General features: G+C 59.8%; 1 protein-coding gene across 1 annotated transcript in view; it reads right to left on the bottom strand.

The window, feature by feature from the left end:
* Positions 1 to 1,919: 1,919 nt before the first annotated feature.
* LOC116813635 (adhesion G protein-coupled receptor B1) overlaps positions 1,920 to 18,299 on the bottom strand; it is a 46,036-nt gene continuing 29,656 nt past the window's right edge. Inside the window, exons 8-18 of the mRNA XM_032760568.2 lie at positions 17,849 to 18,013; positions 17,542 to 17,643; positions 15,976 to 16,082; positions 15,625 to 15,819; positions 13,782 to 13,850; positions 13,062 to 13,170; positions 9,308 to 9,451; positions 8,708 to 8,783; positions 8,401 to 8,503; positions 7,024 to 7,067; positions 1,920 to 2,213 (exon numbers count right to left, since the gene is read on the bottom strand). Of these exons, the coding sequence (XP_032616459.1) occupies positions 2,198 to 2,213; positions 7,024 to 7,067; positions 8,401 to 8,503; positions 8,708 to 8,783; positions 9,308 to 9,451; positions 13,062 to 13,170; positions 13,782 to 13,850; positions 15,625 to 15,819; positions 15,976 to 16,082; positions 17,542 to 17,643; positions 17,849 to 18,013 (1,130 nt within the window). The 3' untranslated portion in view covers positions 1,920 to 2,197. The remainder of the gene's footprint in view (positions 2,214 to 7,023; positions 7,068 to 8,400; positions 8,504 to 8,707; positions 8,784 to 9,307; positions 9,452 to 13,061; positions 13,171 to 13,781; positions 13,851 to 15,624; positions 15,820 to 15,975; positions 16,083 to 17,541; positions 17,644 to 17,848; positions 18,014 to 18,299) is intronic.

Here is an 18,299-nt window from a genome sequence, read left to right as displayed (position 1 = left end):
CCCTGCTGCCCCTACCCAAGGACCAAGCAAGAGGACATTCAGAGAAAGGGGTACCCGGGAAGGGGCTGGTGCCAGGCCCAAGCTGCTGCAGGGGCAGAAGCTAGGCCAGGGTGGGCTCAGCTTCGAGAGCAGCACTCCACCCCTCCCCCATCCCCCAGGCCCCACCCAAGCTGGGAGAGGCTCATCCTCCTCCTCCCTCCTCGCTCATGGTGCAGATACAGAGGCTCTTCCCAGGCCACCAAAGAGGCCTCTGTGTTGGGTGCGTCCCCTCCCCCTGCACCCCTCCCCCAGCCTCCTCTGCCCCCATCAGGAACCGGCCGGCGTGGGAGAGACTGAGCTGGGAACCGGCTGCTGACAGCGACCCGGGGACCCTGCCAAGTCTTCCTTCCGCTTCCCCCCCCACCTTGGCCTGCCCCCTCACTGCCCTCTCCAAGGAAACCAGGAAAGGGGTGGGTGAGGGAGAGGCTCTTAAAGGGACCAGGATGCTGGCTTGGGCAGGGGTCCCAGGGAGGGACCAGGGTCTGGGTCCCGAGCCAGGACAGCTGAACCTGACGGGGGCCCCACAGGAGGCAGGGCTGGAGGCCCGCGCAGGCCAGATGGGAACAACCCATGAGGTGGCCCTGGATCTGCTAGTGAGCACTCTGGGCCTCAGTCTCCTCAGCTGTAAAATCGGTTAGTAAAGACGTGTGAGCTGAGAAAGCCTGTGTGCGCTGAGTGAGGCAGCTCTCATGGTGCCTGGCCTGAGGCTGGGCTTCAGGAAAGGAGTCCAGCAAATGTCCCTCTCACACATCCTCCTTCCACACACGCCTGCCAGGAGGGAGAGCCCGCAAAGTAGGGAAACTCCCAACCCAGTTGGACAGGAGTCTCCTGCAGGACTTCTCAGGTCATGATGGTCAATACACACCTGGGAGCACATGGAGCGCTGCCCTTCCTAAAGCCATGAGGATGCGCTGGCTTCTAGCAGAACACCCCATAAACGCTAGGGTAGCATGGCAAGGGCTTCAGGTCTGTGGCCCGGCTTGTACTAACATCCCCGCTCTGGGACTCCACTGAACCACGTTTCGAGTAAAGATAGAGTGCGTGATCTCTCAGGATCTTGCTAGCTCTGACTTTTATACTCGGTAAAACTCTGGGTTATTTACATTTTTTAGAGGAGTTTTAAAAGACCGAAAGATATTTGCAACTCTTACGTGGGAAACACCCAGGGAGCTGTCCTTTCAGGACCACAGAACCTAACTCCCAATGTGTGCTACCAGCCTCCATCAACTTCCTGTCACCTACCAGCCCATCCTTTTCTCCACCCATCATTCACTCATCCACTCATGTATCTAGCTACCCACCCAGCCATCCATACCTCCATTCACACATCTAGTCACCCACACACCTATCCACCCACCTATTCACCCATCTATCCATCTACACATCCAGCCAGCCACCCACCCATCCATACCTCCATCTGCACATCCAGCCACCCACACACCCATCTACCCACCCATCTATTCACCCATCCACCCATCTACCATCTATACATCCAGCCAGCCACCCACCCATCCATCCATCCATACCTCCATCCACACATTCAGTCATTCACGCACCCATCCACCCACTCACCCACACACCTATTCACCCATCCACCCATCTACCATCTGTACATCCAGCCAGCCACCCACCCATCCATCCATACCTCTATCCACACATCCAGTCATTCACGCACCCACCCACCCATCCACCCATTCACCTATTCACTCATCCATCTATCTACCATTTACACATCCATCCAGCCACTCACATATCCACCCACCCATCCACCCACCCACCTATCCATCCATCCACTCACCCACCCATTCATCCCATTCACCTATCCATCCATCCACCCACCCACCCACTCATGCACTCATCCACCCACCCATCTACTCATCCATCCATCCATCATCCACTTCTCCCCAATATATGTCCAAGTCCTAACCCCCAGAACCTACGAATATGATTTTATTTGGAAACACGGTTTTTGTAGATGTCATTGAGTTAGGGATCTTGACTGATGCCACACCGGGTTTGTGCAGAGGGGGCATAGATCCATGATTGGGGTCCTTACGAGAAGAGAAAAGTACAGAGATACACAAAGCAGAAGGCCAGGAAAAGACAGCAGCAGAGACTGGAGTGACGCCGCCACAAGCCAAGGAACAGCAAGGATTTCCTAGAGCCACCAGGAGCTGGAAGAGGCAAGGAAGGAATCTTTCCTAGAGCCTTCGGAAGGAACATGGCCCTACTAACACTTTGATGTCAAAATTCTGGCCTCCAGAACTGGGAGATAATAGATATCTGTTGTTTTAAACCACCCAGTTTGTGGTAATTTTGGCAGTTTGTTAGGGCAGCCCTAGGAAACTGATTCTCTATCCCTCCAGCCACCTTCCATCTTCTCTCCTTCTCTCAGTCACCCATCCATCCACCCCTATCTCTAGCCTTCCATGCATGCTCTCATCCACAGTCCGCCCACCCACCCTTTCCCATGCCAGCTATCACTGGTCACTCACCCAGCCATGCGACTGTTCTTCCGCTGCTTCCCCATCCCCCAGCAACTCACAGCTGCACCCTGGGTGCATCCCTCTGGCAAACAGCCGGCTCCCACAGATTATCCACACCCCCGCTTGTCCACACTGCCTACCAAGAACCCCCTCGCACATCCATTTCTGCATTCAGCCACGTAATCACTGCCTTGCTCATAAACCACTGTTGATTCTCACTGGGTCAGGGCTCAATTCTAGGGATACAGACATGACTTTGACATAACTGCCACTGTCCCCCCCACCCCACTCCAGTAGAGACACCTGTGGTCAAGGAACTATACAGGGATGGGCTACGGTAGGGCCAGTGTCTATGGCTTGGAACACATGGGAACTCTGCAACCCCCACCCCCCCCGCTCTGCTCCCCATTTTCCTCCCTAGCATCCCCAGTCCCCAGGCCCTCAGCACCACAAGCCAGACTGGTGCAGGGGTGTGGGGGAGCAGAAGGACCTGAGCCATGCTGCCAGGCCAGCATTCAGGACTGGATGACCCAGGGTGTTTGGGCCTGGGAGGTTGGGGTTTGGTAACAGATCTGGTGGCTGGGGTGCAGGGACACCAGATGCTCTTAGGGCCCAGGGTTTACAGAGCATGAGCAGACATCATGGGCTTGAGTGTGGAGCCCATGGGTGCAAGTGTGTCTGCACAACCGAGGTGAGGCAGGCAGGTGACCTGCATTGCAGTGGAAGCCTGTAAGTCTTTCTAGGCTGAGCAGGTCACATGGTCAATTGCTGTATGTGGCTGGAAGAGGAGGTGGCCCTACAAGCATGTGACACACACAAGTCATTCCAGCTAAGACACCAGAGCAAGACTCAGCCTGTGACCAGAATCAGGGCCCAGTGTATGACCAAGGTCAAGACTATGTGTGGCTAAGATCTGGGCTCAATGTATGAACTGGGCCAGGGCTCAGCCTGTGACCAGGATCAGGGCTTAGTATGTGACTAGGATCAGGGCTCCACATATGATCAGGATGAGGGCTTAGTATGTGGCTAGGATCAGGGCTCAGCCTGTGACCAGGATCAGGGCTCAGTGAGTGAGTAGGATCAGAACTCAGTGTGTGAACAGGGTAAAAACTCAGTCTGAGTTTGGGATCTGGGCTCTATCTGTGACTAGTTCAGTTATGAATAACAATTATGGTTCTAAGAGTTCACTACTTCTCAGCTGATGGTGACTGATGGCTCTCACTCCCCTCCCGCTAAAAACCACTGCACTCCTCACACACAGAACCCCTCCCCAGACGCATGAGACTGTTTCTCATCCAAGGGCACACCGACACAGGCCCACACCAGCTTGGACCCGGTCCCTTGGTGCCCTGGTGGAAACAGACCTGGGCCCCGGCCCGTGGTCTCCACTTCAGATCAGCTGGGAAACTCAGCTCCCCAGAGACAGTTCACAGGGCGAGGAGTGGCCCCTGCAGCAGTCGAGGGAGGTGCCATCCAACTCAGAGCGGAGGGGAGGCGAGGGGCAGAAGGAAGGGGACCTAGGTTAGCCCCAGTCCCTCCCCGCCAGCCACGGCCCGCCCTCTAGGGCTCCAGGCTGCCCAGTTCCAGAGCCGACGGCCTCGATCACTGTGCTGTGCTTTCAGCGGGACTGCAGGAGTCTCAGGGCCTCAGCTCCTCACAGGCAGCAGGTGTGAAGTGTGGCCTGGCTCCCGGGCAGGGTCAAGGACCCAAGAGGCAACTCGGGCACAATGCTGCCAGGCACTGCGTGGGCCACACCGGCACCTGCCTCCTGTCCTCCTGTCCTGAAGTCCTGGACCCAGGCACCAGGACCTTAGCACTCAGCGCATCCAGCCCGTGACGGGGTCGGGGGAGCACCCGGTGTGACTGGCGGGTCCTGGGCCTTCCCCACACCTGTGACTTTTAGGGTCGACGGAGGCCACGCGGACGCCAAACACCCTGAGGACTTGATGGCCATCCTGCTGTCCCCGCCCCTGCCTAAAAGCAGGCAGACGCTGGCCATAGGGTCAGGAAGCCAAGGCTCCCAGGGCACAGGCTCTGCCCAAGGCCACGCGGCATGTCCTCTTCGGCCGCAGTCTGGGTCCCTGGGGCAGTGTCCTTGTCCCGGCTCACTGGACAGGCCCCTCACAGCCTGCTGCCCTGGAGGACAAAGGGGATGCTTTCCTTTCTAAAAAGCAGTTTACTCTGCAGGCCCCCCAGGGGCCCACACCCTCCATCTGGTAAGACTGCCTGGGGACTGATCCCCAGGGAGCAATCGGAAGTGCGGGTGGGGCTGTCCTGGGAAGGTCGCTGGTCACGCTGGCGTTTATGTTGGCAGAGAGGGAAGGCTCCTGAAGGCCACCAGCAGGGGCTGGTTGAGTGAACCAGGGTGCAGCCCCCTGAGAGTTGCCGCAGCCGGCGAGCAGCCCGGATGGAGGGTTTCTGCACTGTGGGGAGGGGCCTGTGCTGGTGGAAGTGCTAGGGCTGTGGGGGTGAGAGGCCCAGCTGCAGCCCCCGCACTGCCACCCCCTGAAAATGCAAAGCCCAGGGGTGGGCCTGGGTCATTCAAGCAGGGGGGCTTTTTTCTTGCATTTTCTTTTTCCACCCTTACGAGAGCTAGAGAGCTGGCTCCCCAGAGCTGCAGGGCACCCAGCTTTCCCCAGCCCGGCTGCCAACCCCAGACCCAGGGCAGGAAACATAGCAGAGTCCACCGTGTGGGGTGCAGAGAAGGCAGGAGCCTGGCATGACCTGCCAATCCCATCTTGAGGCCTTTGCCCTGGCTGCTCCTTCCCCTGTGACGCTCATCCCCAGACACTCACGTGCAGAGCTGTGCTTGCCAGGCCTCTGCCGAAACCCCCCCTCCCCTCCCCTCAGAGGCGTGCGTGACCCCGCTCGCAAAGGCCCTTCCACACCCACATCCAGACCCTGCTAGCTTCCCTTCCCAGCCCATGCACAGCCGGGCATCACCACACTGCTCCGTCTGTCCCTGTTCCCCAGCCCTCCTCACTGGGGAGAGGAGGCTAAAGGCTGGGACCTGCCAGAATAGTGCCCATCAGAGGGCAGTGACTGCCGGAGGAAGGGTGGTGAGCAGTGGGCGATAGGCAGATGGATTAAAGAACAGGCGGACGGAAGAGCGGGTGGATGGGTGGTGGGTAGAGGGTGGCGGCAGTGGATATAGATTAAAGAACAGGTGGACGGAGGAGAGGGTGGATGGTTGGTGGGTGGAGGGTGGTGGCAGTGGGTATAGATTAAAGAACAGGCGGATAGAGGAGAGGGTGGATGGGTAGTGGGTAGGTGGAGAGTATGACACCCAGCCCCCACTAACTGTCCTCACCCTGCCGCGGCCTCCCCTGAGCCCCTGCCTGCCTCTGCCTGCTCCTCCTGGCCGGCTCCCTGCTCCTCATGCCCTCAGCCTCCCTGCCCTTGCTCCAGCTGTCTCCTCCTGAGCCGCCTGCCTCCCTCTCCCTGCCTTGTCCTCCAATGCCTGCCACTCACAGAGCCTTCCCTTGTCACTGAACTACCCACCACGGAAGGGACCATCACATGTGCCACTGGCGCCCAGGTGGCCACGCTGACCACACACACTCAGCCCGGGAAAGGGGTGCAGGGAGGCCTGAGGCTGGTGATGTCAGAGCAGCCAGGAGGGACTGGGGCTGAGCGAGCCAGAGGAACACGCTCGGAGGAGGCGGGCGGCAGGGTGTACACACCCAGGTCCCCGACCACACACTGAAGACCCCTCAGGCTGGAGCCGCATGTCGGGACCCGGCTGCCATCGCTCTATCCATCTCCCCATGTCCTGGCCTAGCTCAGCCCTGGGCGCTGGCACTTTGGGCCTTTACACAGACTTTTCCTCTGACTGGGTGAGGTTCTCTTCACTGCCCCCGCCTTGCTGCCTGGGAGGATGGCCCCACTCTGGCACACCCACCAGGGCCCCAAGATGGCACCCCACAGCCTGACTGCTCCTCATGGAACACCACATGGGGCATGGAACTCGCTCCAGCTGTGCCACAGCGCCTGGGCCAGCCGGCACCCAACAAGTGCTTGGCCTGCAACTGGCACAGGACATATGGCCACTGAAGACCCCAGGGGACCACGCCCCCATCTGATGAGCCTGAAGTTCCAGTTCCACCCCACGCTGCCCTGGTCTGTCACGGCAGCTTCTGCAGCCCCTCAGTGCCTGGCACCCACCTGGAGACCTGAATGCCAGGATTCCACCTGCTCTGGGCATGGGGCTGGGGGCAGGTGGCAGGCCAGGACACCTGCCCATCACCTAGCCTGGGGTTGAACCTCCATGTCCGCTCCTCCCTGAACTGTGGACATCCCTGGGAGGGGGTGGGAGGCAGCCTGGGGGGCTCAAGAGCCAGACAGTGAGTGACAGGTGGTCACAGGGAGGCCCATGCAGGTACACAGACAGCTGGGGGCCAGCGGCCAAGACCTGAAACCTGCACCCCTCCCCTACTGGGCCATCCTCCCACGAACCGCACCCCAAACCCCCAAGGCCATGAAATCCAAGTGAACTTACACATCCGTCTCATCCCACAGGATACAGGTCTGGTTGGTGGTGCCCTGGGAGAGAGGGGAGAAGAGTCAGGGCCCCTGGCAGCCAGGACCAGCCCCCACTCTCGGGTCACCATGGGACCCACCTAAAGGTGTGCTGCCAGGCTTGCTGCCTCTGCGGGTCCCTTAACAGACTGCGTTTTGCGAGGAGGAAACTGAGTCCAGGGTGGAGACGGCAGTGGCCCAAGGTCACCTGGGCTTGGCACAAGCCCCCACCACCCATGTGGCATCGGGCAGCTCCTGGCCCCCCCCAGAGCCCAGGTCCAGTGGCCAGGCTGGGCAGCAATGGCTGAAGTCCATCTCTGGTATGAAGTAGGGTGATGGGAAGACCCATCCCCCGGGGCCTAGAGAGCAGGGGTCACTGGGCACACAGTGGCCTCTGTAAGCACCCTGCACTGCTCTGACGTCCTGCTAGCGTTCCTGGGACACAGCCTTGCCAGGCCTGCCACACACCAGCACTGCCAAGATGGGGCTGTGACAGCAGAGATGGCCAGAGCTCCTGAGGGTGGCTCTCAGGTGTGGCCTGCTCTGAGCAGCTGTGAGACTCAGTCCTCACCCAGCCCTATTGTTCCCACTTGATAAGGGAGGGAACCATGGCACAGAGAGGTTGAACAACTCTCCCAAGGTCACACAGCTAGAAAAGACAGGGCTGGGTTCTCCCGTGGCTTCCTACAGCCCTGGCCTGGGCTGGAGGCCTGGCACTGCCCAGTCCTGGTGCGGTAACCCAGGCAATGTGTTCCTTGGGGGCCCTGATTCTCGGCCCATCAGAAGGGCATCTCGGCCTCTACTCCTCTGAGGCCCGAAGAAGGGCTCTGGAGAGCTCCAAGGAGCAGGGTTGGGACCTGGCTGGGCTCACATGGCAGCCGTGGCCTGGAGGCCGGGGCTTCACGCCAGGGAGTTCCGGGAGGCTGCTCCTGTGCTGAAATCCCAGGGGCCCTGCAGGCGAGGCCAAGCGTCAGCCCTGGCGGTGCCGGCAGAGGATGTACTTACACCCCCAGCTTCTCGGTGGCCAGGCGTTAGGGGGCCAGAAGTCATGGGACGGGCTCCACTTCTCAGAAGGGGAACAACCAGGCCAATGGGGCCTGGAGGGCAGAGCGGTTGGAGCCCAGGTGGGGAGTCAGGCACAGATGGGGTTTCAGCACCTCACTTGCTGTGTGACCCTGGGCAAGTCACCGCACCTCTCTGAGCCTGTTTCCCCACCTATAATCCAGGAATAAAAGCAGCTCTCGCAGGTTAGAGCTGTTGTGAGGAGGCCCCAAAGGCTTAGTGGCTGAGGAGTGGGACAGAATTCACGCTCACGCGTTTCTGCAGGCATCAGAGTGCTCACGCGGACGGCACTCACATTATACATGTGGGCAAACTCGATCTCCAAGGGCGTGCGCAGGGAGCGAGGTGGGGGTTTCACGGTCACGGAGATCACCTTGGAATTCAGGACCGTTGTGTTCCTGCAAGAGCCAGAGGCACAGGTGTCGGGGAGCCCTCCCAGCCCAGGCTCCTCCAGGCCCTTCCCCAGATGCCCCCGAGGGCCCCATACCCCTCGCCACCCTCCACCCCCAGCCCATCATCCACACTCCTCCAGGCCCCCTGGCCTCCCCCTTCACATCCTGTGGCTGGGGTCCTGCCCACCCCACCTGCCCTGCGCTGCCTACCTCTGCAGGGCCAGGAAGCTGCCCAGGTTCCTGTAGAGCACGGTGCCCACCACAAACACGGATGCTTCATCGGCCTCTGGAAGAAAGTGCAGTCAACCCCGGCCCGCCATCCCCACAGCCACGGCGGGACTTGGCAGCCTGGCCTGGACCCCGCTGTCACTGGCATCTGCTGCCCGTCTTCAAGGTCATGTCCAGGGCCCTGGCGGATGGTGAGGCCCACCCACCCACGGACACAGTGCTGCAGCCAGGAAGCTGGGGCAACAGCCAGGTGGGAAGAGGGAGTCTGGGCCATTCCCTGGGGCATCCTGAGAGCTGTGGGCAGGCAGGACATGGCTCTGTTCCCGGTAACAGGGTCCTTGACACGTGACTCCCTGTCCCTCCCTGAAGCGAGGTGGTTCATCTTGACCCCTCTGCTTGGGCCTCAGGGTTGATCTGCAGGCCCTGGCCCCAGAGAGGGCAAGGAGGGCTTCCTGGAAAACGGGACCCCCTTGAGAACCGCCCAACTCTGAGGCAGCAGCTAGACTCCACGGGGGTGGCGACCGTCCGCCTCTGGGGCCCACGTCCCCCATGAAGGTCCCCCCCACTCCCTGGGCCCCTCACCTGCCAGCCCCGTGGAGAAGACACTCTTGGACACAGTGACCCTGTCCTCCGGCACCTTGGCCCAGTCACCCGTGGCCCGCCAGCCCTTCATGGGGAAGCTGATGTCAGTGGCTCCGCTGGCTGGGAGCTTATGGATGCTGAGGACTGGGTGCAGGGTTGAAGGCGCGAGAGACAGAGAGGAGGGAAAGACACAGATGTGGCGGGGCCTCAGCTGTGGGAGTTGAGGTGCAGGCCTGGCAGTGCAGGGTGATGCCGTGGGGTGCCCATGGCGCAGAGGCAGGAGTGTGGGGGCCATCGGCCCCAGCCCCAGCCCCCAGGGTACAGACCCCAACTCCCTGCACCCTGGGCCCTGTGCAGGCTCCACACTCCCTGGGTGGGCCTTGTCCCCAGAACCTCGGTGAGGTCCAGGAGCAGAGACAGCAAGGAGCACCAAGCAGAGGCCGGGCTGGGCCTGGTCCTGCTGAGCTGGAGCCTCGGTGAGGGGCAGGGAGCCTGCCCCTCCCACCCTCCACGGCCCAGAAGGTGGTCAAAGGCAGAATCTGGGGTCTGTCCTGTGGCCATGGAGGGATCCACAGGGACCAGGCACCTCCTCAGCACCCCCCACTCCCTCCTGGGACAGGGGAGCCCAGCTGCCCTCCAGCTCTGTGAGCTGATCCCACCTCTCCTCCCTCTGTAGAAGGGGGATGGGAGCTGCCCTGCCTCAGGGCTCAGGCATCAAAGGGCAGCATGGGCCACGGTGAAAGAGGGGATCCAGTGTTCCCTCCCATTCTGGGAAGGAAGGCATTGGGGGTGCGGAAGGGCCCTGAGCTCAGGGTGGATGGGCATGGGGATGAGGCAGCAGGTTTAGGGGCAACTGGACGTGGGGACGAGGCACCAGGTTTGGGGCAACTGGACGGGAAGAGAGTTTGGGGAAGTGCCGCTGGGGTGGAAGCAGGTGCTGACGGGGACCCACCGCTCTGGGGGAACCTGGCCCTGGGGCCGTGGCGTCAGCCCTCACAGGCCCAGTGGAGCCTCAACAATGCAGCCCAAGATGGGGCAGGAAGAGGCGGGGGGAGGGGAGGGGAGGGAGAGGAGGAGAGGGAGAGGAGGAGAGGGCATGAGCATCAGTAGCGCCAAATGCAGTGGGCGGCATGGATGCCCGAGAAGAGGGTTTTGCACCATGGATGTCACTGGCAGCCCCAATGGAGGGCAGAGGGAATTTGGACTGGGTGGGCACCCAGTGAGGGGAGGGGCAGGAGGGACCAGCAGAGAACCAGGGGTGAGGACAAGAGGAAACGTCAAAGGACAGGTGGCCTGCAGGGGCAAGGGGCTGCTGGGAAGCTGCAGTGGGGAATGGGGGCAGATGGACGCTGGAGCAGCACCCTGGAGCAGGCGAAGGGGTGGGAGGCTGGACACAGGGTCATCGAGGGGCGGTGGAGGGCTGGCATGGGCACCAGGGTGGGCTGTGGAGGTGTGCCCGGGTAAGGGGCAAACTTTGAAATATTTCATTGGAACAAGATGAAAAGTGGCAGAATTATTGAAATAGTAGCAATCAGTCATGTTGATGTTTCTAGCTGAGGCATTTCACTATGGAAAAATCACAACTTTGTCTTTTTTTGTTCCTTAAAGAGACAGCCTATTGCTCAGGCTGAAGTGCAGTGGTGTGATCACGACTCATTGCAGCCTCGACCTCCTGGGCTCAGGCGATCCCACCTCAGTCTCCCTAGTAGCAGGGACTAAAGGCGCACCACCATGCCTGGCTAATTTTTTAAAAAACATTTGTAGAGACAGGGTCTCACTGTGCTGCCCAGGCTGGTCTCAAACTCCTGGGCTCAAGCGATCCTCCTGCCTTGGCCTCCTAAATTGCTGGAATTACAGGCATGAACCACTGCGCCTAACCTCTGTCTTTAATTTAAAAGGTTAATGCTAGTTAGCCTCCCAAAGACATTATAATAACAATGTCGATCCATCTTGGCCATGTTTTAGTGGGACTTGCTCGAGTACAATAGGCACGAAGCTATGGTTTCCACCAGACACATCTGAGTGCTGCCTGCAGTACAGGCCTGGTCGCATGGATGTTAGGGTTGCTAACTTAAATGTCCTCGGACTGTGACTGTTTTAGGCCTGGGGATGGGACACCTTGGGAGTGCCAAGCACCTTCTGACGAGATGAATATTGAAATGGACATTTCTATTGGTGAAACCACTGGGTCATCAACCTGGTCATGGAAGGTCTCTGGGTTTAAGGTTGGCTGCAGGGATCAGAGTTCGAACCTTTGTAGTCTGTCTACATGCAGCTTCTGTGTCACTTTGGCCTACAGCTCTGATGGTCGGGAGGGATTATTTCTTTCATCTGGTTTGCATAAAGAGATGCAATGGGAAGCCGCTTTCACTGGCGTCCAATTCTTGGCAGCTGAGTGAGGGAGGGATGTAAGGGTGGGGGCGTGGGCAGAGAAGCAGGGTCCTGGGAGTGAGTGAGGCTGAGCACGGGTGAGTGGAGCATATGGGATGCACGGGGTGTCTGTGGTGTGCTGTAGCTTGAATGTGTCCTGTAAACGTTCACATGTTGGAAATTGAATCCCCAATTTCATCTGCTCATGGTACTTGGGGGTGGGGCCTTTGGGAGGTCATGAGGGTGGCCCCCACAATAGCTTTAGTGGCATTACAGGAAGGGAGACCTCAGCGGGCATACTTGCTCTGTCTCTCATGGGCTGCCTCTGCCATGCTGTGCTGCAGCAGGAGGGTGCTCACTCAGAGCTGGAGCTGTGATCTTGGACTTTCCGGCCTCCAGAACCTCTCATCTTTATAGATTACCCCTTCAGTGACAGCAACAGGAAATGGACTGAGACAGGGTTATGAAGCATGTGGGGTAACCACAGTGCTCAGGGTTTGAAGCGTGTGTGGGCCATTCCAGGGGCCGTGGGCTGTGCCGAGCGCTCTGGGAGTTGGCCACCAGTTATATCCTGGGCACCAGTGTAGGCACTGGGCAAGGCCCCAGGGTGTGTGTGCTGACAAGGCTCAGCTGATCCTGGTCATATCACTAGAGGTGAAGCATCCCCACAGGGGAGGTGACATTTTCCCTCCTTGGTACTCTGTGGATCACAGCTGGGGCCAGCGCCCACTCCTGGGTCCTCTGCTTTGAGATACTCTCTGATCAAGGCAGGGAAAGTTTGGGAAATGTGGCTTTTGAGAGGTATTTAAGGGCACTGTAGTAACAGTCATCAAATAGAATTGCTGTGAGTGTTTGTAATGACAGCCACCTTTTACCCTGGGGTTCAGGCACTCACTTGTCTCATCAGTCTCTACCTCCCCATGAGGTGGGCACCGTTATCATCTCATTTTAGAAATGAGAAAACTAAGACTCGGCTGACACCACGGAGCTGGGTGGAGTCCAGGCCCCTCTGGCAAGGCACTGCTGGGACTGACAAGCAGGGAAGGTGTGGGTTGCACAGCCCCTGCCTCTAAAGCTCCACAGGGAAGGCACTGGGAGTGACAGGCAGAATGAGCTCTGGCCCCCGATGGGTACATGCGAAGCGCTAGCTGAGGAATGGAGCTCCCAGGTCCACAACCCCTGGGCTGTGTCTGATCTCCTCCTAGGTCACATCATCAACCCTCAGGAGACTGAAAACAGGACCCATCTGAGAAATCGGCTGGGAGGGCCCACAGAGCCTGTCTGGTCACTGCCCCTTTATACAGATGAGGACGCTGAGGCAGAAGGGCCTGGCCCAGGGCTGCAGAGCAAGGCACGGGGGGTGGCAGCAGGCAGGCAGGCTTACCCAGGTTGTCTGTCACCTGGTATGCATCCCTCAGGTCCTTCATGCGGAAGCCGATGACGTCCACAAAGTCCTCCACCAGCCGGAACAGCTCCTTGGCGTTGGGGCCCGCCTGGGGGGCAGGGGGGTGAGCAGCCCAGGGAGGAGGCCCCACTGTCCCTTAGCCCCTGCCTCCTTCCCTTCCCTGTCCCTCCTTTTCTTCTTGGCCATTTCCTAACATTTCGAGGAAGTGGGGCTGGTGACCTCTCAGTACCCCACTTTGGGGATGAGAAAGCAGATGCCCAGAGGGGCTGCTGTGCCCCACCCATGGGAAGCCCAGGATGGGGGAGAGTCTCTGGATACCCACGGCCCCCATGCCGGGTGCCACCCGGGGCTAGGAGTGGCAGCTGGCTGGAGGTCAGCCTGGGGGAGTGAGCACTGCCCACTGCCCGAACGTGAGGAGGGCTCTATGTCCCAGCCGCCTCGGCATCCTCATGTGCTCAGTGTTTTCTGGAACCTTCTCACTGAGCCCCAGGAAATAAATGATTGTCCTTAGACAAATGAGGAAATAGGCTGGGAATGCTGAGCTTCCTCAGTGCCGTCAACACCAGCAAGAGGCCGTCCTGGGATCCAAACCCAGAGCACCCAGTGGGACCCCACCCCAGGCCGACTGGAGGCCAGGGAGGCACCAGCTGTGCCTGCACCCCTCCTGAGGCTGCTGACCGTAGGGGCCCCAGGCCCTACCAGCTGGGCCTCCTCCCACTTGTCCCGATTCTCCTCTGCCAGCAGGTTGCTAAGGATCTGGACAAAGTTCTGGAAAGAAGAGGAAGAAGGGCCAGTGACAGAGAACAGGGCACAAAATCACCGTTCACTGTGACCAGGGTCAGGATTCAGTGTGTGACCAGGGTCAGGGCTCAATATGTGACCAGGATCAGGGCTCAGTGTGTGATCAGGGTCAGAGCTCACTGTGACCAGGGCCAGGGTTCAGTGTGTAACCAGGATCAAGGCTCAGTGTGTGACCAGGGTCAGGGCTCAGCATGTGACCAGGGTCAGGGCTCAGCATGTGACCAGGGTCAGGGCTCAATGTGTGACCAGGATCAGGGCTCAGGGTGTGACCAGGATCAGGGCCCAGGGTGTGACCAGGATCGGGCTCAGCGTGTGACCAGGGTCAGGGCTCAGTGTGTGACCAGGGCCAGGGTTCAGCGTGTGACCAGGGTCAGTGCTCAGTGTGTGACCAGGATCAGGGCTCAGTGTGACCAGGGTCAGGGTTCAGCATGTGACCAGGGTCAGGGCTCAGCCTGTGACCAGGGTCAGGACTCAGCATGTGACCAGGGTCAGGGCTCAGCATGTGACCAGTGTCAGGGCTCAGTGTGTGACCAGGGTCAGGGCTCAGTGTGTGACCAGGATCAGGGCTCAGTGTGACCAGGGACAGGGCTCAGTGAGACCAGGGTCAGGGCTCAGTGTGTGACCAGGATCAGGGCTCAGCGTGTGACCAGGATCAGGGCTCAGGGTGTCACCAGGGCCAGGGTTCAGCGTGTGACCAGGATTGGGGCTCAGCATGTGACCAGGATCAGAGTTCAGTGTGTGACCAGGGCCAGGGTTCAACATGTAACCAGGATTGAGGCTCAGTGTGTGACCAGGGTCAGGACTCAGCATGTGACCAGTGTCAGGTCTCAGGGCTCAGTGTGACCAGGGTCAGGGCTCAGCATGTGACCAGGATCAGGGCTCAGTGTGACCAGGGTCAGGGCTCAGTGTGTGACCAGGGTCAGGGCTCAGTGTGTGACCAGGATCAGTGCTCAGTGTGTGACCAGCGCCAGGGTTCACTGTGTAACCAGGATCGAGACTCAGCGTGTGACCAGGGTCAGGACTCAGCATGTGACCAGGGTCAGGGTTCAGCATGTGACCAGTGTCAGGGCTCAGTGTGTGACCAAGATCAGGGCTCAGTGTGTGACCAGGGTCAGGGCTCAGTGTGACCAGGGTCAGGGCTCAGTGTGACCAGGATCAGGGTTCAGCATGTGACCAAGGTCAGGGTTCAGCAGGTGACCAAGTTCAGGGTTCAGTGGGTGACCAGTGTCAGAGTTCTGTGTGTAACCAGGATCAGGGCTCAGTGTGACCAGGGTCAGGGCTCAGCGTGTGACCAGGATCAGGGCTCAGTTTGTGACAAGGGTCAGGACTCAGAGTGTGACCAGGATCAGGACATGGTGTGTGACCAGGGTCGGGGCTCAGTGCATGACCAGGATTAGGGCTCAGCATGTGACCAGGGTCAGGGCTCAGTGTGTGACCAGAATCAGGGCTCAGCTTCTGACCAGAGCTCAGCATGTGACCAGGATCAGGGCTCAGCTTATGACCAGAGATCTGTGTGTGATCAGGGTCAGGGCTCAGCCTATGATCAGGGCTCAGTGTGTGACCAGGGTCAGGGCTCAATGTGTGACCAAGATTAAATGTGTGACAAAGGTCAGAGTTCAACCTATGACATGGGTTAGGGCCTGGGCTGTGGCCAGGGTTGGGGATCCATCTCTAAGGTCGAGGAGGGCTCCCCAGACACCTTCCCGACACCCTCTTCCAAAATCCCCCTTGGGGAGCCCACCTGTACGTCCCCAGGGGTGGGGCTGTAGTACGCTCTCCGGAAAATCTCTGTCATGTTCCTCAGGACATCGATGGTGGACAGCAGGTCCCCGCTGTAGCTGGTCCCGTCCTGAGAGATCTCCACCAGGGTCTGGATGACCTCCGAGACTCCCTCCCCGGGCAGCCCTCGCTGAGCCTTGGCCAGGTGCTCCCGGGTCTGCGGAAGACAGAGAGGGCGGGTGCCTTCACCTCTGTGGAACACGTCCAGGCGGCCACCCAGGACCTCCCACGCCTAGGACCCTCTGCAGGGTCCCAACCTGTGTGGCTAGGGTGATTGGGGAGGGGTTGGGGACCCCCGGGAACTGGCCCTCACCATCATCTGGATGTTTCTGTAGTCAATGGAAACACAGCGGATGTAGGTGGGGGGCTCCCAGTAGGCGATGCCTTCCTCGTCCAGCTCACACCGTCGCAGGATGAGTCCTGGGGAGACCACCCCCTTCTCAGGTGGACGCCCACTGCCTGGTCCAGGAATCCCACCCTCGGCCCCTGGCAGCAGACCCTCTGGATGGGACCCTGTGGCACCCAGAAACAGGGAATCGCCCATGGCCTCACACGAAGAGCAGAGCCCACGCAGGGACCTCGTTCCCTTCATCAACACATTTCCAGCTGCTACCTGCCCCAAGGACTCAGGACCTGGCAGGAGCTAAGCCTTCAGGAACCCCACTGCATGGAGGTGGAGATCTCGGCCGAGCAGGGGCTTCAGAGTTCAGCCATGACCTCTTTCGGAGCCCCTTCTAACCAACCCAGAGCCCTGGAGGGAGCCAGCACCCTGGACCCCTGCCTGGCTGCATCCACAGGGCTACGGGGGCCTCAGCCTGGCCCGGAGACATGGGGGCAGCCTTGGGGTACCGCTGGGCATTAAGGAGACAACAGCCTTAAACACGGCACACCCTGTGATACAGAGCTCACTCCTAGGACATCATCAGAGAAACAGGGACAGCTGAGTGTTTACAGGGTGGCGGCAGCCACAGAGAACTGTCGCAGCCCTGACACCCAACAAGAGCTGCGGGACTGGATGCAGAACCTGGTTTAGATGGGGCCAAAAATGAGTGGCACTGGGAGATCCCGCCATACATGAGGACCAAAGGCCGGGGAGGCACGCCACCGTGCGGCATTCATATGCTTCATTTTGCTTCTCAGCATTTGCAATCTGCTACCAAGAACATGCCCTGTTCTGTAATCAGAAGAGTGAGGGAGGAGCAGCAGCCACAGCTGGCAATACGGGGCCCCCGCTGCCGTCCCCCACACCTCCCCACAGCAGCTCTGAGCAGAGGAATCCCAACTGCCCTCATCCTACAGATGAGAACATTGAGGCTCAGGGAGATTAAGTCAGTTTCTGAATGTCACACAGCAAACAAGGGCAGAACCAGAGTTTGAACCTGGGCTCCCATCCTCCCTGCCTGCTGCCTGTCAGGGACATAAAGCACCTGCACTCCTTCAAAAAGGAGGGGTGAAGGAGGCCTGCCCCTAGTGCAGCGAGCCCTTCCCCATGGAGCCCTGCTTTCTCCTTGAGGCTGGCATTCAACGGAGACCTCCTCTTCCTGTCCCTGCAAGCCCAGGGCAAGGGCATTCACTTCCCTGTGCCTCAGTTTCCCAGCTGTAAATGGTGGCGGCTTCTTGGGTTGCTTAGACTCCGCAGACATCTTGCGTTAGGGGCCGAGCATGGCTGCCAGCCCCTAGCGAGTGCTCAGAACAGCAGCTGCCACAGAGTTCTCACTTGGTGCCTTGGGCTTGCGGCCCCACCACCCCGCGCCAGCGCACGCAGGCTGTCTGGGCTCCGTGTCTGGGCCGCCTCCCAGTGCCGATAGCACCTCAGCGTGGGCATCACTGTGAGGACAGGACGGGAGCCCCCATACACCACGTGCTTTCCAGCCCTCACCTGTGGCGTTGCGGGGACACCGGACAGCAGCCACCTCTCCTGCTGGGGTCTCCTTCCAGATCACAGCACCAAAGTTGTCCTCGTCACAGATCTCATGGGGCTCTGCCAAGGGGCCCGGGACAGGGGTTCAGGAAGGGGTACTGAGAGCCGGCATCTGGCTCTGGAAGGTGCAAGGTGCCTGGAGCAGGCATCATTATGAGGATGGGACGGGAGCCCCCAACACACCACGTGGGTGACAGCTGAGCCCGAGCCCGCCCGATCGCCATCAGCCCTCCCCAGAGCCCAGCCCAGGGGGGAGGGGCCTCACCGGGACACCGCTGGGTGCCGCACTGCCGGTACTCATCCTGGGGGCCCTGGCAGGCTGCTCCCCCGAAGAAGGGCCCGGAGCAGACACGCTCCCGTCGCTGGCTGCCAGCCCCACACGTGACGCTGCAACTGCCCCATGATGCCCAGGCCTGCCACTTGCCATCCACTGCGGGGCGCGGCCGACACAGGCCACAGGCGACAAGGAGGGCGGGGTCCAGGAGCCACGGTGACATGAGGACACAAAGACAGGGACCCACACAGAGCCATGTGGCAGTGAAACATAGGGACCGAGGGAGGGATGTGGGGCAGGAGGTCAGAAGAAGGGAAATTCAGACCAGGAGAGGAGAAACCACTCATCAGCCTGATACAAAATAAAGCAAATACCCCACATGCAGCCCACCGCACCACCCTCCACACCTCACTGTCACCCCACTACCCCACGGCCACCCCAC

This window comes from Hylobates moloch, unplaced genomic scaffold, assembly GCF_009828535.3.
Source record: "Hylobates moloch isolate HMO894 unplaced genomic scaffold, HMol_V3 SCAFFOLD_9, whole genome shotgun sequence".
NCBI lineage: Eukaryota > Metazoa > Chordata > Mammalia > Primates > Hylobatidae > Hylobates > Hylobates moloch.
The sequence above is the reverse complement of the archived record's forward strand: the minus strand, read 5'-3'. Positions and strand labels throughout refer to the sequence as shown.